The sequence below is a fragment of the Zonotrichia albicollis genome, chromosome 4 (genome assembly GCF_047830755.1).
Source record: "Zonotrichia albicollis isolate bZonAlb1 chromosome 4, bZonAlb1.hap1, whole genome shotgun sequence".
Lineage (NCBI taxonomy): Eukaryota > Metazoa > Chordata > Aves > Passeriformes > Passerellidae > Zonotrichia > Zonotrichia albicollis.
In genome coordinates, this window is record NC_133822.1 from 57,424,150 (window position 1) to 57,446,569 (window position 22,420).

At 36.0% G+C, this 22,420-nt stretch overlaps 1 protein-coding gene across 4 annotated transcripts in view; it reads right to left on the bottom strand.

Moving 5' to 3' along the window:
- IMMP2L (inner mitochondrial membrane peptidase subunit 2) overlaps positions 1 to 22,420 on the bottom strand; it is a 419,753-nt gene that overhangs the window by 389,590 nt on the left and 7,743 nt on the right. For all 4 annotated transcript variants that reach the window (XM_074539894.1, XM_074539896.1, XM_026790365.2 and 1 more), the window contains 2 exons: positions 16,267 to 16,404; positions 7,906 to 8,009 (listed from right to left, as the gene is read on the bottom strand). In XM_074539894.1, coding sequence (XP_074395995.1) covers positions 7,906 to 8,009; positions 16,267 to 16,404 — 242 coding nt within the window. The remainder of the gene's footprint in view (positions 1 to 7,905; positions 8,010 to 16,266; positions 16,405 to 22,420) is intronic.

Consider the following 22,420-nt stretch of genomic DNA (forward strand, 5'->3'; position numbering starts at 1 on the left):
TAACACTCCTCTATAGTGTCAAGGTATCTGATCATCAAATTAAACAGAATATGTATTCAGAGCATACATTTAAAAATTATGGCCCATCTATATTTATCATAATCAAAACCAGACTTGAGCTAAAGTGCAAGAAAAACCATGTGAATAACCATTAATTTTTTTATCCTATATCATGACAGATTTTCAGCCGGAATTTACATAAGGAGGTGGTGTCTAATCTGAATACCCTGCAGAGAATAAGCACTGGAATTTCACATTAGTTGCTGAACAATCGTATTGCCTGCCACTTCCAGCAATGAGATTGCGTAGCTTATTTCACTGACTTGTAAAACCTTTCCTAGTTCCAAGTACCTACAAGCAATGCCAGTCATAAATAACCAGCAATTACTTTGCAGCAGTTGGAAATGTACAGAGAAAAAAAGGTATCAAATATTTTCCTATAAGAGTTGTCAAAGTTTCTTCAGGTTCAAGGAAAAAATATTTAGGAAACATATACCTTTCTGTACATACATGACAGCAGATTCTGCAACAGGGAATCATATTCCTAGCATCTAAATTATAGCTATTTCAAAAGGTCTAAGTGACATTTTTCTAAACCATTTTATATATACATATGTGACATTTTTCTTTTTGGTCAACATGACCTTCACAGAACAGTCAGCCATCCGACTGTAAGGCAGAGTTACAGGATCTGACAGCTTTCCAACCAACCAAATCACCACCGCAATTTCTGCAACATTCCAAGCAGCTGTCCACTTAGACCCAGGACCTCCAACACACTGTGACTGGTCATCTAAAAGAGTATAAAAAACTATTCTATACTGTTCTACTTTTTAAAATTTTTATTGAAAAGGTAAAAACTATGTCACTTGGTAAAACAGGTTTTTTCCTATTCTTCATTTGCCTGACCACTAAAAGGTGAAGTAAAATTAATTAAATTGAATTAATATATCAGTTAATTTTGAGATTGAAAATTACTGTTAAGACTCCTCCAACAGCAGAACATAAGGCCTCCTTATGTAACAATTAGCTATTAACACCTGATCATCCTAGAATTTGAAGATCACAATGATTTTCTTCTCACCTTTCTCACTTGCCAAAGAATCAGATATATATTTGTGTGTAATTACAAATTAACCTGTTTTTATTATTTATATCATAATCTAGCTGAGTTGTAATACTACCTCAACTCACAGTTCTTCCAGTGTAAACCCAATCCAGTAGCATCAAAATTAAAGCTGTTCTACACAGGATAATCTACCGATCTGTATTTTTAAGTATTTTGCCTTTGAGGTGGGCAAGACTCTAATATCCCTTCACTTCCATTACAATGGGTCTTAAAGAAATTTTGTGCTATTTACCTCAGAAGTAAATTCAACCAACTATCTCTCTTAATATGTTAGGTTGGATATGGGTGTGTGTATTCTATTCCTATCTGACGGGGCAATTATCTTCTGTTAAGAGGGCAGCTTTTTTTATCTCTTCCACAACCAATCCTCCACCTGGTGAAATACCTTCTGCTAATGAGCCATGGACTGTCACTGCATGACTGATAAAATTACATTATCCCATTGTGAGATGCTCCACCCAGAGGGAGAAACCAAGCATTCCTAATTGGATATAATCAGAAGTTTGAAAGACCACAGCCAGCCTTTTCCAGTGGATTCCCAGAGGAGCAGCTATCTTAGCCACTGGATTCCCAGGGAAAGACCAGGCCCATCTACACCTCCACTGGATCTTCAGAGGAAGACTACACTCTTCTACAGGATCACTGCTTCAACAGAACCACACTTGCCACTCCAGGAGGACTGCAGCCCCCATTTAATCAGACTGCTACTGACATTCCCTGACCCACATGGTGTTAGGTCTTATTCTGACTTGACAGTGTTGTTTTATATTACTGCATTGTTTTGTTGTGTTTTGTTTTTTTTTTTTTTATTTTCTTCCCTAATAAAGAGCTGCTATTCCTGCTCTCATATCTTTGCCTGAAAGCCCCATAATTCCAAAATTATAACAATTCAGAGAGAGGGAGTTTGCATTTTCCATTTCAGGGGAGGCTCCTGCCTTCCTTAGCAGACAACTATCCTTTTCAAACTAAGACAATACCACAGACTGTGCATCTGACTTTATTTTTGTCAAGTCTCTGAATGCTGCATTTTAAATTAAACACAAAGACTAAATTATATGCAAGAAAATGTAAAACTAACAAACAAACCAAGCCCAAAACCTAAACTAACTTGGTAATCAGTGAAGTGGATTCAGTAAACTTGCAATGTAGTATTCTAATAGATACTCTAATAAATCTTCAGCAAGCAATTTGTTTCTTAATTCAATAGCAAGGTACTTAATTCTATATAAAGGCCAATAAAATCAAAATCAACCAGAATACGAAGTTTACACAGCACCACTTACAATACTACAGTGGTCTTCTCAATCAATCAACTGACGCCTCTTTCACAAACAGCAAAGGCCATCTGACTTCCTCTTTTTAAAAATGGGTATTTTTATTTTTAAATCCTCAACTTTCAATTTAATCACTGTAAGCTATAACATAATTCATTTATGTGACTTTTTGGCCTAAAGAGTCTAACCAGGCTCTTTCCAGCAGTGATTCTTGCAGTCAAGTCTTGTCAACTTCCTAGTCATATTCATAGACTTTAAGTGTAACAACCCTAACTTCAACTGCAACAGCTTCTTTCCTCCACAACTGCTCATTTTCCACAGTAATGCAATCACTGCCTATTAAACTCCTCCTGAGCACTTCATAATACAACCAAGAATCATGTACAGTATCTGAAAAGTTTCCTTAGAAAAAGGATTTTGCTTTATAAATAGAACACACCAGGCTTTCTTCCACCAATAGCATTAACACATATATAGTATGATACCCACACTAGGAATAGATCGTAACAGGGATAATAAAAGTAAAACTACATATTTGATTTTTATCAAGAAAAGACATGAGAGGTTTTCTTTGGTTTTTTCCCAGCTAAAAGAACAGAATAGGAAAAGATTTTCTGAGGTCACTGAGGCACAGAAACTAAAGTGATTATTTAGCTTCTGTGTCAGCACAACCTCCTTTGCAGTGTCCTACCTGCCAGAAGACAGATGACTTGGTACAGAGACCTAAGTACAAACAAAAATAGAACAGAAATTGGAAGACTTAAGAAGGCCAAGAAGAGGTATTTGTAAAAGTTTGTCCAGTATTTTAGTCAGAAAGAAGCTTTTTTAAACATAATGCAAGAACCATTAGATATCCATTCACATTATATCTATCAGAATTTAGTAGAAGATCTTTTCATAATTACAACTAATTCAAATTCAAGGCAGTTCCTTCAGTAAGTACCTTCTTACTGATATTTACTTTTCTAAGCTAGTCTCAATAATGAAATTCCAATTAGTGATCTTGTATGAATAGCATATATTCAGTTTGCACAATTTGAGAACTCTTTTGTTTTCATCAACTAAACAAGATTATATTCCTTCAAAAATTGCATTATTCAGACTTGCATGTGTAGGCTGAAACTTGTGGAACCATCACATAAAATCATCACTGCAATTATCTTTTCCAGTTCTCATTTCTGAACAGATGCCAGTGAGGACACAGCAGCAGAAACAACCTTAAGTGCAGTATTTTGATTCTTCCTCCAGAACGGTTATCTGCACTGGATTTTTCAAAGATCAAGCTCACATAAAAGCTTAGCAGTTTGCACAAATAAAGGAGTTTATGGAAAGGTCCAAGTATAATCTTAGGCTCAGATGAAGAAGTGACAGAAGCCACTTAATATCCCTCACAAGGATATGAAGGATAGAAGGCAAAAAGCATGATTTGGCCTTTTTTTTTACGTCAAGGAATTTTCTGTGTAGAAAGTTGGGTTTGTATTTAAGTTATGCTCCTGTATGAGAACTCAAAAGAAGCTGACAAAATATACAACACTTATTTCCTTATTTTTATAGCTGACCTTTAAAAACATGTTTTTAAACATACTGCCCATTTAGCTATTATAGTTCATAATTTTAAAAGCATGTTACCATTCAGGATGTACAGAACAAACAGCATGGTTCCCTTTTCTTCTCCCTCAGATTAATTTAGCATAGCTATTTTTATTTGACACATAAGAACACATTCTAAATTAGCAATGGAGGGACACCTGGCAACCTATTCAGCAAGAAAGCTCCTGCTCTCAGTCAGACATTGCAGAAGGTGTTCTCTCTAGTACAGAACCTTCAAATTAACCTCTAATTTTTGACCTCAAGGTTAAAATTAGTGTCCGTGAATATTTACAACTTTAACATTTCATCATTTGAAAATTTAAGCACCAACATTTCCTACATTAAGACAGGAATTTTGGAATAAAAAGATGGTATGATTGTACAATCGGGATGGGAGGGTTCCCATACAGGCAACCAAAATGAATTCTAGACCTAAAAATCACTCTTTGGGAACACCTTTTTATAGCAATGCCTGCATTTGCACACAGTAAAAAACAAATTACATACAGGTAACATTGGCAAAAATATCCCTTAATCTGCAGTAGAAGAGCAGTATTTCTATAAGTGCTGGGAAGTGCAGCTGCAGCATGTATTCCCTGGGACCTGCATGAGCTGTACACGCCCCACTGTGACACACACAGCTCCAGCTACAATGCTGCTGGCACTCAAACTTTACAGAGTGAGACCAGCTGAGAGAACACTACGTGTCTTATAACTCATTCCGCAATAGCTAATAAAGTTCTACACAACTGTTGAGATCTACCTCAACTGAGCTCTTACAAAGTAGATGCTTGTTTAAACACTAAACTTACTGAAAAATCAAGGTCTGCCTGGCAAAAACAAGCATTTGTCTTTGAAAGATGACATCATGTGCTACATGACTATTTTTCCTCTTCAAAGACAAATAAATGCATTTTCCAAACTAAAAAGATAACACATTTTTTAATTTTTTAAAATCCATTTAAGAGATGGAAAGGCAGTAATCTGAAACACAGAATGCCTGAAATTACTTCATTTATTTAAAAATTATTCCTGTTTTGATTTTCAATGTATTAAGTCCCAGTAATACAGCACTACCTAAAATAGGAATGTAGCAAGTGATCAAGTTAAGGATGATAACATTTTGCTCAGTTCTGAATGAACTTAAAATTGTGAGTTCAAAAGTTACAGCATGTAACATTGAGCTCTCCTAATTCTGGTATCAATAAAAATGAGTTCAAACTAAAGGGAAACAACATTCTAAAGGCTGAAGTAAGATATAACTATCTGTAAAATACTATACTGCATTAAAGAAATATTTTTTTGCTACCAACTTATTATCTCCATTGGTTTTACCTGACTTTAATATTTTTAAAGACTAATGTTGTTGTAAATATTTTGTCTAAAACATGTGCCTGTACAGTGGCTAAGCTATGACAGCTATGACTGAGATGAGTGGTTCACCTACATCAGTTAAAGTGACCAAGATGACAGAGAGACATGCAGTCTTCATTCAGTACCTTTACTAGGTATAAACATCACCACATACTTGAGTACTTGGGTGCTCATTTGTAATCAAAGTCATAAAATAAATGTGTGTATATATATATATATTTGCGTGTGTTTATCAAGAACTAGATCGGACAATAGAGGAAAAACTTTCGGATCTGCAAGCAGTACCAGAATCATGACCACAGGCTCACTGATTCTCTTCTGGGGCATCCAGGACCACCAAGACTGACTCACCTCTTTGCTCTCTTCATATCATCAGAGATACCATGTCATTCTGGATGGCTGCTGTTTCTACCACAATTCCTAAAGAGATTGTTGAGATCCCAGCTAGCAAAAGTCCACTGTAAGTAGAAGGTCAACAGGCAAAACTTGGAGCAAAGAGATGAGTTTGAATGGCCCTGTTCATGCTGCCATGAAATAATATTTTACCTCAGCTCCTGTTCTACAAATGACCACCCTTCCAGAACCTCTAAAATATCTTCTACTACAACTTGGCAAAGAGGAGGCAGGGGACCAATGTCAAGCAGCCAACAAGGATACAAAACAAAGGCTTACATATTCATTTGCCTCTCTCAGTCAAAACAATATTTTCTCAACTGAATTTCTGAGAGGATCAGTAAAGGAGAACCTGATAGGACATCTGCCTTCCCTGTTCATGCCTTACCTAAATCAGGATCTGAGGACCAGCAAGTAAAATCCATGCATATATGTGAGTTATAGAAATCATAAGTAAAAAACCAAAATGAAAAAGATTAAAAGTATTAACCCGTTTACACAATAGAAGCATTGTACAGCAAAATTCCCAAAAACTGACAGGTACAAAATCACATCCAGATACTATATCCTGCAAGACTTTACCACACAATTAAAAACTTAACAATACAATAAGGAAGCAGGCCAAAACTTCTTCAAACAAACCCGTACCATGAGGTACTTAAAAGTTGTTATTGAAAATGTAAACATTTAATGATATTTTATACTAAAACTATCCAATAAATTATTTTTACATTGTTTAACTTCCTTTGTATTGATCTTAAAATGCTTTGGGAATACTCTGATCTGATTATCTAGAGGACTTCCCAAAGACTAAGAAAAGCTTCCATAAAGTGCATAAATACAACTTCTTCTATGTGGGTCTACATAAACTCTACCAAGATTAGGGAAAAGCTTCCAAACATACAAAAAACTCCACTGCATCTAAAATACTAGTTATCCTGCTCAAACATACAGCAAAGTGAAAATAACCAATGCAGATGGCTCAGACAAAATTACAAACATTCAAGGAGTATAATAAGAATGAAACTATTAATTTTGTTTTCTGATCAGACAATGTGCTCATTTTCTGTTCAGTCTATTAATTACTAATCAGTTATCCTGATTCTTTTAAACAATCACCAGAGCATGACTTGGGCAGAGGGATGCACAGGCAGAATCACATTTTACAGCATCCATTGAGTGACCTGAAATTGAAGCCCTCTTGCAATATTATCTCTAGCAAATACGAATAAATTCATATTTGCAGCTAGACTATTTACAGAAAATTTTACATGACAGAAAATGAGACAGATCCCAGTGCAAATTTTAAGAATCTAGCGAAAGAAGAAAATTGTCTTACAAATTACCACTACAGCAAAGAGGAAAGCAAAAAAAGGGACAATTAGAAAAGATATATGACAAAAAGGCAGTTAGATAATATGGCTTCCAAAGACATTTTTGTTACAATTTACATATTGTACATTTCACTTACAAAACTAAAACCTTAAGCTTAAACTCTCCAAGCATATAATATGAGTATGTATTATATCCCTGCACCAGTTATGAGCACTTTGACATTCTATTTCTATATTATATTAAGGCTGAAATGGAGTTTCTGTCCTGTTAGTCTTGAGTATTTTGAACAGCGAAACACTGCCACCTTTTGTCTTGATACATAGACCTCCCAATTTTAAATGTTGAATTCCATCTTTTGCTCCACTTGTCCTTATGGAGGTGGGCGAATCCTTGAGGTCTTATCTAAAATTTTATTCAGTAGACATACTTCACCAGAAAGAAAAACATACAGTACTAGTCAATAAGGAAATTTTTTCTCCTAAGTACATAGCCAAGCAACTCAAACTATACTCCTTTAGGCCACATAATGTTTTACCTATTTTCCATCTCACAACTCTTTGGTCTTGGCAGTTTTGGTACACATACACGCTGTATCACATGATACCTTGCATTGCATTCCTTTCAAGTAAAAACCTGGTAATGCATTCTTTGAACATCTGAGTTTTGAAAACAGACAATAGAAGTAACAATAATGCATTATTTAAAATGTTAGGCTCCTTGCCCATGTATATACCTACATTATTGTAGGCAAAACACTGATAGTTCAACATCTACATAAGTATGTATTGAAATGTATGCAAAATTACTTACACCAGTGACACAATGTCCCCACGTTGTACATCATAATTTCTAATGCTCCAGTGGTTCAAGAGTACTACATCAGATGCTTGTCTTCCCCCAGGATTCAAAGAAGGCTGAGAAGGGGAGAAAAACAGACCTACATTTAGATCTACATTTTCTTTTTCAATCTTCCCCCTAATTACCTTTCCATCAACACGTGAAACACATTAAAATTGATAAAAAACATACCAATACTCACCATAAGAGGCCAAGAATCTGTTCTATTACAGGAAATACATTTGAAATACACTTCTTTATTAAATGACACGTTAAAGATCATTAATTCATGACACTAGATCATTAAAGATCATTAATTCATGAATTCTAGTTCACATCTTTTAACGCACTACTGCATGCAATCAGATTGCACAGGATACATACTTATGTTGTCATTATATCGCAAAGGTTCCATTTGTTGTTTTCCTTATTGCAAGGGTTTCATACCTCCTTGATGTTTCTCATAGGCAGCTCCTCTAAGCACTGACTCTTCCTTCTTCTTACAGCAGCCAACCGACTCCAGTTCCCCTCAACCAACCAATCCACTCTTTTATAACACTCTTCTTATTGGTGACAGCTGTAGCCTGTCAAAGTCAGGCCTGCTCCTAATCTTTAATAATTAGCCCAGCTGCAACTCCTTAGGGGTAAGATTACTTTCTATACTACCTTTATTTTCTTATATTCTATCCCCCTACATACTTACAGCAAACCTGATGAAAAGAAGGGATTGTTGTTACTCCTTATCGTTTAAGATTAAAATCAAAGGCGAACCAAGTACACTAATTCCCAGGGAAAAAAAAAAAAACAATAAAACCAAAAAAAACACCCAAGCTTTTTGCAGGCATCTTACTATTTATAAAAGCATAATGCACTAAAAATGAAATATGGGCTTGTAGCAATAGTAATCTCAGCATCCTTTGCAAAGGGGAAAAAAAAGCCCTATATCTACAGCACACACTGACACTGGCAACAAATGTGGGCCTTCCATAACAGGACACAAAAGGGCATGAATCAAAATAATGAAGTAATTAATGCATAATTAGGAGGCACATCAAATCCCCCAAAATTATTTTGTGTGATATGATACAAAACCAGGGTACCTGATCAATGCTTCCTCTGAGTTAACTCTTGGGAAAGGGCAGAGGAAGAAGTCCATCACAATACTGTCTTTACTCATTTTTTCAAGGTTTACTTTAAAACAGAGACTCCTTTTACTAGATAGAAATTATTTAAGAGTATTCAAGACTGAAGTTTTCTATTTATTTCTCAGAAAGCTTTTTCAGGGTCTTCAAACAAAATTACAGTATCTCTCAATTTGGCCAAGAGATAATCACTGATTAGAGTTAGGTGATATATGCCATAAAGCACATGTCACAACTAAGCTACCCCTCCTTTGTATGGTAATTGCAGTGTTAGCTAAAAATTTGGTTATTGTTGCTGTTGTTGTACAAAAGGCACTTACATTATAACTTGAACCATCACATAAACCACTGGACTTTCACTGCTGATATTCTCCTTTCCAAACTGATGGTACCTTTGATGAGTAAACCAACAGGAGGACTTAAATTAACTCTTCTCAACCCTAGTAATTACACAGTGTCAAAATTCATTCTGTCACTACTCAGAAAACTGCTCTCAAATGAAATGGTTATTTAGTATTTATTTTTAACTTCAAAAGCAATTTCTCTTTATTACAGTTTCTTCATTCCTCATTGGTTGAATGATTGGTTCACAAAGACATGCTTCAAAGGGGATTTGTGAAAAATTAGTTTTTCAAGGTGAAAGAGGAAGGGTCCTCAGTAGGTGTAATTCACATGAACAGTATGCAATAAGCTAGGTCAAAAGAATAAACATGGTAGAGAGAGGGGGAGGGATATGACATCATATGCTTAGTTAAAGAGCAAACAAGGCTAGTTACATTTTGGGCTACAGGCAAATTTCCAGTAAGGTAAATCAGGGGATCAAAGCAGATCACTTGAATACCCATAGAGATATGATCTGAGTCTAAGCTATAAATATATTAGTACTCATTGCTGCTTTATTTACTAGACTCAATGCACTGCAAGGACCAGATAAATGAAAACCAGGAGCTAATTAGCAGTTATTTTATTAGTAGTTTTTAATTAAGAGTTCCAGAATTATTTATCACCTTTACAGCATTTTCCACCAAAGGATCAAATATTTACATACAAGTGACTTACATACAAACTCACAAACAATTCAGTCATACTCACTTTGCCAAATGCAGGTACATAAGGGCCAGAATCTTTCAACACTACTAAGTATAAGGCACAGGCCAATCTTACAAAGCAGGAGTCATACATAAGACATATTCTCACAAAGTAAACTCCTTAGTACTCAAAGGTATCTGCCTTAAAAGGCCAAAAGAGGAGGATGAAACCTTTAATAGAAACCTTAAAACCATTGTTCCAAAAGATAATGTATCTAACAGCTGATATTTAGAATATATCTAAATAAGTGCTTTCACACTTTTTGTATCACATAAACTTACATCAACTACATCTTACAGAGAAATACACCAGGTAGTTACAGTATTGCCCTAGTTGCACTATCCCAGTTGACTCCTATTTTTTATGCATTTAAACAAAGGCATTACCTTAGAATTCAAATGCATTTGGATATTGCATAAGCTTTTTTAACTTAAAGCACTCAAAATGCATTTTTAACAATACCTGACCTCATTTTGACATATAGAGTAGATATTCAACTCACACATTAGAATGTTGTTTGAGAAAAATACAACAGTATAGGCTTTTTTCTTCTCTCTCACAAAAAAAAAAACCACCTGACAAACGTGCAGACAATAATACTATTTTATTAGAAAAAAGCGAAGGAAAACAAGGGGACAACTATTCATTTACATCATCACTATTGTCTATTACAAAAAATAAAATAATAAATCCTTCAGCAAGCCTCTCTATTGTAAATAACTATTGTATATTCTTCTCTATTGTAACTAACTGAGATTCCACAACAAACAAGTATAGAAACAATACTACTTATTCCTCATGATATTTTAACTGCTAGTAAGGTTTCAGGTCTAGGAAAATCAAAATACAGCTTCTGCAAAAGGAGTCAACAAATAGGGTCACAAGGATTTTTCATAAGAAACAAAATGACACAGAGGTTTCTTCCTTCTAGTCTGAAGCATTATAACTTCTTTGCTCAAGTTTTTGGCATAAAAACCTGCTACAAATAAGGCACACAGGTCTTAATTTAAACTGCGGTGCAGAAGCCACAAAACATTACTCTTTCCAATTATTAACTAATCTAATGCTAAAAGCATGCAAATTGAGATCCCCAGCCATATGATGAAGCCTCATAGGACATGAGGTTCCATAAGTAGGAGAGTAAAAACATGCCCTTTTGCTATAAATAATGATTAACTTGATAGTTGTTATGCTGCTAGTGAAGGTCACAACTTATTTGCTTGAAGCTTGGGGAACACAAAGAATATTCACATGAGCTTACAGGCTTAGGTACAGTAATTCTAATAATAAAGTTAAGAGAAACTGCCACAGAATAATTACAACTGCTATTATGCATAATGGAATAGAACATTCAATAATGTTTGCTGCAGAAACATGAGTGCTTCATCAGAGATCACTGCTCAGGTCACTTCCTACAATCCTTGGTGTTGAACTGTTTGCAATAGAACTTGCATATAAAGCTGCACATATGCTGTCATTCTCTATCCCACTTTAAAACAGTCCACTTGATTTAGTGAATTTACAAATTTATATATCCACGAGGGGTTCCTTTTCCACATCTTTATGTATGAAGAGTCTGTAATACTGGACAAGCAAGGAAACTCAATAAAAAAATAACATAAATCAATATCAAGCAGTCCATATGACAACAAACATTTTAAAGACACTACAAGAAGTCACACAAAAAAATTCACAACAGTCAATTAAGAAATCTTACTAACAGTTATTTTTTTCACTTACATTTAATATTGTAAACAGATTACAATTCACTAGAAACACACTATTAATAGAATGCTAGATGAGCATATCAATCTAAGCAACAAACTATCTCATGTGATGATTAAAAATCTCAGGAAATTTGGAAATAAAAGCGAAGGTAATGAAACTATTAAACTGTTAAAATTATAAACTGCAATAGCTCACACTTATTCTCTATAGGTTAGAGTTAATACACATATACACTGAAGTCAGCACAAGTGAAATTATGACAGGTAGCTGAAAGCACTGAAAAATACAAAATCAGCTGGAGACAATGGAATGCATGAAGTCTTTCTTAATTGGTTGGGTCAGAAAATTTTAATTTTCATTAGAAGCTTTATTCATATGCTTGCCAGGGTGTCAAAAAGTGTTCCCATTATCAGTACTGTGAAGCAGCAGTAAGGCTGGTTCCAGAACAAATGGAGAAAGTGTAGGGGGAGAGAAAGCACACAGCAGAGAACAAGAGCAGGAGAGCAAGCATGACACATAGAAATTTATTTCTTGCTTCTTATCAAAACTTTTAATTTCAGGCTCATCAGGAGCCAGAATTATGAGTATACAAAGGCAGCTAGACAATTTAGAGGTCTATTACAAACAGATTCTTGAGAATCTTACCATGGTATCAAATTGAGACAATAAGGTATGACTGGAAGCATGTGATTGAAGGATACAATCTGACTTCAAACCGACTGAACCTCAGTCTTCCTCACACCTATGGCTTTAAGATATGTTTGACATAGATCACTCTCCAAAGAACACAGCTAACAGAGAGAATTGCAACATGACCAGTGCTCCCTCAAGCTACTATTAAGGAGAGAGATACATTCCTTATAATTGTGTCCCTGTCAGACTTGCTTAGATGTCCAATAAATCTTGGCAAGGAAATCAGTATCTTATTAAAAGCACTAGGATTTTTTTTTCAATCTGAAAAATGGCCATATCCATAGAAGTTTAAAACAAAACTCTATTTCAGTTCTGTTTCAGAATACAACCAGAGAGTTTTACAAACACTGAAGTGTCAGTAAAATTATTAATGTCAGCTTTCAAGCTATCCATTTTTCAGTCAACAGAGGGAATGTTTAGTTAACAGATACAGCAAGGGAAAAGCTTCAATTTTAATAATCCAGTGATTATATATATTGCTTTCCCTTTGTCAGATTGAATAAATCCAAGAAAATGACTAGTGTTCTTCGAATCTTCCATGGATAAACCACAGTCAACTATGTGCTCTTCAAGTGAGTAGCAAAGCAACACTCCAAAACAATACCAGAGCACTCTCAAACACTTGGGACTGACTTCAAAGAAAATATAAAACTGAGGTACTAACCAGAAGCAAAACAGACTTATGGAGAGGGAAATGTAAGAAATTTCTATCCAGCTACTGAAGCAAAACTATTGCACAATAATGGATGTCAAACAGAACACTACATCAGAGGCAGAAAAAGATGAAACAATAAATGGCAAAGTGGTGTGCTAAAAAAAACATTTAAACATTTAAATGCTCAGGTCACACCCGCTAATAGCAAAAAAAAATCCAAAAAACAGAAACAAACAAAGGCAGAAAGCCAAAACAAAAAATCCAACATGAATCTGCATCTTAAAACATTCCATGTGGCTCTAGACCTGCAACAGAGGCAAAAAATGGGAAGATGGAAAACAGAGGAGTTGTACTCATCTGGCTAATTTTGTACTTCTCCAGATGCTGTGCTATATATTTGAAGTCCTCCTACCTGAAGATAGCAAAAAGATAACAGAACAGGTTTTTTCACAGTCTTCCCTTCCTCTCCTTTTTAGTGTGAATTTCTGGCTCTTCAACTGCAAGCCCTCAGATCATCCTCACTTTTACTTGTTATCAATGATATTTAGAAAAACATCTGTGAAAAGGGCAATAATAACTTAGGCTACACCTAGCTTTTGGCCTTGGATTGTAGAATTACTGGAGTAACACAATTTTATTTCCATCACTGTTCTTGATGTGAGAGCTGCCTGCTGAGGTTTCTGGACAGAGTTTAAACATCAGATTAGAGACTGCCACAAAAGACACAATGCCACCTTGCCATTCCCTCCTCCCCTCCACATACTCTTTAGAACATTAAACATAAATCAGCCAAGTGCAGGATCAAGCCTAAGTTTTCTAGCCCATGCATAAATTCTGCATAATTGAAACACCAGCAGCTGGTCTTGATTGCTGTGAAATCTCTCTTCAAGGTTCTGAGCTTATTAAGACAATCAGAAAAGAGAGCTTGACATCCAAAAATCAAATCCTTACTCTACTAATTGGAATGTTGCAACATTGGAACAAAATACATCATTGTTATCAGTGGTGATGCATACCAAAGTGCAGTGCATATGATTTAAAATGCAAAGTAATAACATGGAAATTTTCTACCTACGTTAAAATATAGCTTTTTCAAGATCAAATAAACGGTGAAAAAAATAGTATTCATGAGTATTTATCATCTAAATGTTAGGCATTATATTTACTTGCTTATGCTGTATAAGCATTCAATATAACCAAAGTAAAAACAGTGAACTGATGCCTATTTCATGATAAAGAGAAGCAATGACAGTAGGTTCATGCCACTTTCAGTATTCTTCCCTGCAATTGTGCATTATGTGTTCAATAGTAAGAACAAGTATAGCAAGAAACAGTTTTACCATACAGTTACTATAATGTAGTGTGGTGGTTTGACCAGGAAGAAGTGGGAATTCTGGGAAGCTGTGGTCAAACCAATGAAGGTTTTGGGTTTGAGACTGACACCTGGTGTAGCCAGTGAAGTTTGGACACACCTCCGAGAATACACAGGGGTTAAAAAGCAGGGCACTGCCCTTGGCTCTCTCTCTTGGGACGTCGCAGCGCAGAGGTCAGATCTCTTCCCCCGTCCAGCCTCTGCTGCTGGGCGGGGGGAGGGGCAGCCATGCGGTAGGCCCGGGGCCTGGACAGAGATGGGGGTGAGAAAGCCTTCAAGGATGGAAGGGTGGAGGAGCCCCAAGAGACATCGGGCAGCCATTCCCCCCCCCCGGAGGGAGAGAGAGGGAGAGTCGGCGGTGATAGCAGCCGGCCCAGGAGGAGAAAGGGGAGGGAAGAGTGCAGCCCGGCCGGCCGCAGCAGCAGCACGTGTGGGAGTATCATCGTTCTGAGATAGACAGAGACTGAAAACTTTTAACCCTTTCTTTCATGATTGGGGCCTTGCAAAAATGCTAATCCTCCTCGAAGCTGAATAAGAAGGGAGATAAGAGATGAGATGAGACAAGGACCTGGCCCGAAGAATGTGGAGATGATTGGATGGGGAGAGATGATTTGGAGTGGCCTTTTGGCTGGACTTTTCTTGTGGCCATGGACTCAGTTGTTCCTGTGACACAGACTGCATTTAGGGGGAGGCAGTGCCTCAAAACCAGGAGGGTTCATTCGTGAGGACCCCCCGGCCCCAGAGGGTTGGAAAAATATGGGGGGGACAGATGTCCCAAAGCAGAGACTGTGCCTTTTTGGAGTGAGACAAGGCATCCTTGAAAGACAACCCTAAAAGCAGCTCTGGCCATGCCTCAGTGGTGAGAGCACTGGGCATGGAAGGAAGATGTCACAAGCGGCAAAAGGACTTTTTCCGGGCGGTGCCGAAGTGACAAGGAAGCACACGAGGTTTCAGTGTGTTTCCAGGAGAAGCCTATGGAACAAGAAGGACTCCTTTCCTCTTCATGAACTGCAGTTTGAGTATACTAAAGTGTGGGGCCAAGGCTGGGCAGTTGATGATTTGGGAGAATGTATCGGATTGGGAAAGTCAGGTAGTGGGGAGGAGGAAAATGGTTTTTGTAAGGTTTTCAATTTTTTTTTCTTTTCCTTATAGTCTTTCCCTATTTTCCTGTAGTTTAAGTAATAAAGTGTTCTTTATGTTTAAGTTGGAGCCTTTTTTGCTTATTCCTGGTCACATCTCACAGCAGACACCAGGGTGAAGCATTTTCATGGGGGGCACTGGCTCTGTGCCAGGCTCAAACCATGACATGTAGCTACTAAAAATTAATAAAGCCTCTTTGTGAGTCATCAATTCAATCCCAAGCAACAAAATATTTTGCTCCAAATATTTCTAAATGTCTAGGAAGATATCAAAACAATCTATCTTTATCACTACTTCTCCATATATTTTCTTTTTACTGACATAGAATTTTGGGAAGTTTTGTTCTCAAAATCTTTTTTTTCACATCATAAAACATTTAACAAAGTAGAAATTAAACTATTCCATACCAGAACATCATGTAATAACAATTGAGAAAAAGATTTTTTTCGCCTTGCTATAATCAGTGGAGAGCAACCTTTTAATTTCCTGAAAGACCAAGATATTTCCAGCAATACCTGCATTGATGCTCCTTCCACCCTTGCGACACAGGCAACTCTATCCAGAAAAGTCACAGTTACAGGAACGGCAACAAAGAAACCTTTAAAAAAGGCTTTAATGTATCTCCTCCCCAACCTCTGAGCCTGTGCCATAGTCTGAAAAACATGAAGGAAAGAAAAAAGTCATTATAGAAAAAATTTGAAGTAACATCAACATGTTGCAATTTAACACAGAATAATTAAGAATAAATTTATTATCTGTTAGAGGTTCACAATATTCAGAGTGAAAAAAAAGAATGTGTACATGAGAATGGAAAAAACCCCAAACCAACAAACCAGAAATCTTAATCAGATTTTAAATGTCTATTCTACAGAACAGAGCTTGATACTTCACATTTACTCTTTAGCTAATCTGAACATTTCTCACAATCCTGTGCCAGCAGAAGTACTTGATAAAAATTATTCAAGGTGGCAGGTAAGCAAGAAGCAAAGTGATGCAAGCAGACAAAATTCAATAATGCATTTTGGAAGAAAGAAGCATTGCAAATAATTTTCACTCCACACACTGGTATTTATTCATTTTTCACCCCCAAAGGTGGATTGTGTTAAGCAAAGGAAAGCTATTTGCAACACATCACCTTTTCTTTAATAAATATTTCCACAAATGAAAATGCACAAATGCATCATTTTCACACTGGTGGTACTGCAAACATAAAATCAATTCAAATTGTCACACATATCATAGGGACACACCATAACATGATGACTCCTTGTTCACCACTCCATCAAGGTTAAAAGCATGCTGGCAGACTAGGCAGCTATGTAATGACACATGGGATGATTCCACTCCAGCTCCATGTATTATACTACCTCTCAACTCTTTTATTTAGCCCTGAACATGCTTGGAAAATACCTACAAAGTGTACTGAGACACCAGCTGTTTGTTTGTATTAGTCATCCCTCTGAAAAGCAAGCTGAATATCCAGGTACTGCTGCATAGACCCAAGCCTAATTTACATAACTGCAGTTGGATTATAAGAAATGCTGTCTTTCACCTATTGGCAACTCCCTTTTAAACTGCTGCTTGTGTTTATATCCAAGAATATAGAGTTATTTTTCAATTAAAGTAATGAAAAGTATAAATATATACAGTTTCATTCAATCCCCTTACAAAGTACTTAAAATTTCACAATATAATCCTTTTTTCTTTATTGCATTTTCAGAAACATGGAAGTGATTAACTATTTGTATGCAGAATATAAACTGATATCGCTCTGATGAAATAGTACTGAAGGTGGTATTTCTGTCACAGATAGAGTGTCTTAATTCCAAACAACCATAAAACCTAAAAAATTCAGTTCTACAAAACAAGCCATCTGCATATTCATCACTAGAATTCTTTATAGATATTAACAGCTTTGCAATGACAAGATCTGTCTTCTGAGACTATTACTTGTGACATTCACCTTCAAAAGGTTTTAATTTTTTTTAAGTGGAAATATTTAATCATCTGTAACTTGCTCACAAGTTTAGATTTTCACACTGCTTGTAATTCAGTCATTTTCTTTCTGAACATTTCATGAAAACATTTTCAATTCACATCAACCACTTATACAATAATTTGTAATAGGTTGTGAAACAGAACAAAGCCCTCAACATTTCAAGACAAAAGCTATAAGGATTTACTCTCAGCTTATCATTTAAAATCTGATTATTAGATTCAATCCACCAAAAGAGACTATTGCCTCAATCAGTAAAGCTTTACCTTTGGAAAATATGCCACTTTAAATACAATCTCTAAAAATCAGATTTTTACTACATTATCAATGCAGTCAAAAAATCTTTTGACTACATTATTGCCTACACCTTAATACTCTTCTCTCAACCTATTTACTTTGAACTTTGCATCTTGAGTTTTGTGGCTGGAACTCTACTTCTCTGCTATGAGGTCTGGCATCTCAGACCTCCTCTGCTCTAATAGCAATGCCAGCCACAAAACCCCACTTCGAGACCTTACACACAAATATATTCACCATGTTCTCTAGAGGAACTTAAGCAGGAAAACATTGTCTGACACATGTATCACAATATGGCTGATTTAAGAATAGTTTTTAAAAATTCAGAAATCAAACAACTTCTCTTAAAATTCCTCAAACATCTTTTTCATTAATAATGAAACATGAATATTCATCCCATCCTGTCTACTGAATCCATGGACAGATATTGTTAGAAACTTCCTGCAGAAGCCCCATGCTAGTATCTACAGAAAAATCCAGAATCTGAAGAGAAGTAATTGGCCAGACAATCCACAGGAGACCCACCATATGCTTCCTAGAACTACAAGCTAATTAATAGCGACAGAGAATCTAGCAGTCAGGTTACAACTGCTAAGACAAAATGCTTCATTCTCAGTACACCACTTGGACAAGGCAACACCAGCAGTACTAAGCAGCTGTGGACAACAGTGGGAATTAAAGTCTTACTTTTGTGGGTTTAAACACATGTAGGATTACATGGCACAATATAAAAAAAACATGAGGGGAAAAGCACCAACAGCACCCCTACAAGCAATCAATTTGCAAAGCCACCAAAACCAACAACTTATGTGCTCAAGGACTTCTCTACTTGTCCCAATTTTTTTCCTCTCGGTAAGAGATCAAATCATTGGTTTCGTCTTCCCTCTACACCAAAATGATGAGTCCTTCATTTATAATGATGAGCTACATTCTGAACTTTTCCTGGTTCCCCACCTCCCACAGCAAAGGACAGCTTTTCCCCATAACACAAACTGAGCTGCTCAGCAGAAGCCTTTCTTCCTAAAAGACAGCAAACATTTGCACACACATTCCAAACAATTTGAGAAGAACTATTTAAAAACAATCCATCGACAACCTTAAGTCCTTTCATACAGCGAAACATTTTCAACACATAGCTAAATTACTACATATCAGTATCTGACTTAACAGTGCTCACATTTTTGCCAGGTCTGCTTCATAAACTTTCCCCTCTAAAAAGCACAAATGAGTAAATAATACACATGCAGACTTCCCATGCAACTGTTGACAAAATAGTTCACCACCCAAGTGCCAGTAAATGGGAAGTTTCCCCTCACTCTTTCCATACAAGGAGCTCCAAGTTGTCTTGCACTGCCACAGGGGAAGGGCAGCAGAAAGGCAATTTGCAGCATTACCTTCTACCAGTAACTGGACATGTGAATGGATAATCCTCAACTGATAAATACTGCTGGATTAAAATGTTCAGTGTTATTTTTTCTTAAACTTTGATGGTCGTAGGAGAAAAGAAGGGGAAAAAGTAATGATAAGCATTTACTGCACTCACAAGAGAGAATTTAGGGCAGTAAAGGGTAGACACTTACTCTTAAAAGAAAAATTCTGGTTGGAGTTTTTTTATAAAGAAAACATAAGATAGTCATCATTCTTGAAAATAATATTCTGCTCTTAGAGATTTCTAAAACATCTGTAGATTTTAAAAGCATCATATTTCTGGAGTGAAATTGTGAAATACGGCGCAGTGTCAGATTTACTATGACAGGTTTAAATGCATGTCAGTGAGTTAAGCCAAGTATTGTTTACTGAAAAAAATAATTTCCCTACCACATATTTTTGGATCTCTGACCAATTTGACAGCTTGAATAAGATCAACAAACCACAACACTTAAAATATGTGGGGGAAAAAAAAGAAGAAACCTAACCAAATACAAAAAAACTCAATAAAATACTTTAGAGATGCATACACTTTTCAGCACCTCTACGTTACACTTGGTTTAGAGAAAGAAAAAACCCCACAGAATAACTCAGTAGAAGTGACAAACTTCAAACCAACAACCTTGAAGACTTGTTTGAAATGGAAACACGGACAAGAAAAATCCAAGATCAAAAATGCTAGCATATAGCAGGTCAAAGCATTAAGAATTTCACATTGTGCAGCTCAGAGATTAAGGCAGATGGAGCACAGCATTATCCGGACTGAAGTATTTGGTGCACAAAAGGTCCAGGGATTATAATGAGCCCCTCATGGGTACTACAACATATGGAGCAGAGATGCTATTTAGATAGCTCTCTATGTATAAAATGTTTATTTTTTTCTTACACTTGCCTGCACATTAGAAGACACTGTTTATCACACAGCCTGCAGAAAATCATCAAGTAATTCAGAAAGCCCCAGGTTACAATATATTTGCAAACCTAGGTACTTAAAAATTACCCACAGAAGTATGATAGGAAAAATAGCTGTAAAAACAAGGCATTAGCAGTCATCTGCAAAGGAAACAGAATGGCCCCTGATGTGCTTCTACAAGAAGACGTGAGGGAACAGGAAGGAGGGAATTACAACCTATATGCAAAGCAACTACCCCATCAAGACTGCTACATTTGTGTGAAATTATCTATTTGATCTTGTTCAGGAATTAGTTACTATATGATATATAGTTCAAGAATCCATTGAAACAACCAACTTCTCTGCCAATCAAAATATGCGTCTTTAAATAAATCAATTGCACCACACTAGAATTCAGGAGATATGGTTTGAAAATAAAAAAGACTTTCAAAACAAAAAACTTCACAACACATGAATAAGCCAAATTTTGTTGTGTCCTATAAAACATAAAACTGAGGACAAAAGCTTTTGTTTTAAGACTGGTCTAATTTGAATATGAGGTTATACCTGGCTTAACAACCATGATTAACAGGATACCACTCAGTATAAGAATTTGTGTGACCTTTTTACACACTCTTTTTCTACAATCTTTCATGATACAAGGCCAGAGTTAAATATTGCCATGCAGACTGAGCCTAATTTCCCATTTTAGTTTCACATTTCCGTAATTTTTATATTATAGTGATTACTGTAAGGGTACAAGTATGCAGAGTTTTTAGTAGGCTTATTTAACTCATATATATTTACCCAAGTACAGGCTTGGACATGATGGTGATGAACGCCACAGAAGAATCAAAATAGACTAGCCCATAAGTTTTCAGTTAGAATAATCAATATAGATCAGTGCATTTAAGTTTTCATATAAAAATCCTATCTAATTCCAGAAGCAGCTCTCATTTATCCTTCAATAAAACCAACTCTATCCTGGTATTATTCCACTATAGTGGTAACATGCCTATTCAATTAATGAATTTATATTCTGCACAGGTTTTACTCATCCTACTCGTCCATCATATTACTCTCTCTCTATCCCCTAGCACACAGACATGAAAGAACACCCCTCTATTTTGAGTTTGGAAATATCTCAGGTCATGGAAACAACTTTTGTGTTACTAAAGAAGAAAATCATAACCTAATCTGCAGTTTCAGCAACTGCACATGTATGCTCTGCTGTTCTTTTTTCTTTTCTCTAAATTACTCTTTTTGTTCTGACACCCAGATGTTTTGCTTGTTCCAAATACAAAACAGCAGATTTTGTTAGTTTCAACTCCATTTTGTACATTTTCTTATGCCTTTGCTTGAATTTAAGCAATTACAATTTCCATGTAATAGCTCCCAGCCCTATGAAATATGTAGAATTTTTTCCAGTATACCACACTAAAGAAAAACAATAATAAAAATCCACTTTTCTAATCTTCTCAGTGCTGTAACATACAGAGAAGTTCCCAGAAGCAGACAAAACCAGATCAACCATAATGAGCTTTCAGCTCACAAACCAAATAGAAAAGCTTAAAGCACAACAATCATGAACATAATCAGCCATAGATTTATTGCTGAGGGAAAAAAGTCAGTCTAATGTGGAACTGATTCTTCTTTTAATACAATATTACTATATCCCATCACTGGGATCTATGTCATGTCAAAGGCTTAGTTGATGTGTTGGTTGTAACTGGAAAGAAATTCATATTGCTTATTCTTAGAAATTAATTTTGTGTTTCAAGTACACAGATTTTACCCTAATGGACAATCTTGTACTTCCAAACAGAACATTTTACTGTTCAAATATAAGCAAAACTAGAAGAAAACACAGCTGGAGATCAAAGTTAGTCTCAGCAATCAAATTAACAACTAGCTTAGAATGGCAAGTAATCAGCCATCCCTTAGCTCTGACAAGTTATTCAGGATTCCATTTTCAACACACAAGCATCAAGGATACAAATTACAATTAAAAACATTAGTAATTGTTACAAATCAGATTTTTTCCCAGCACTTCAGA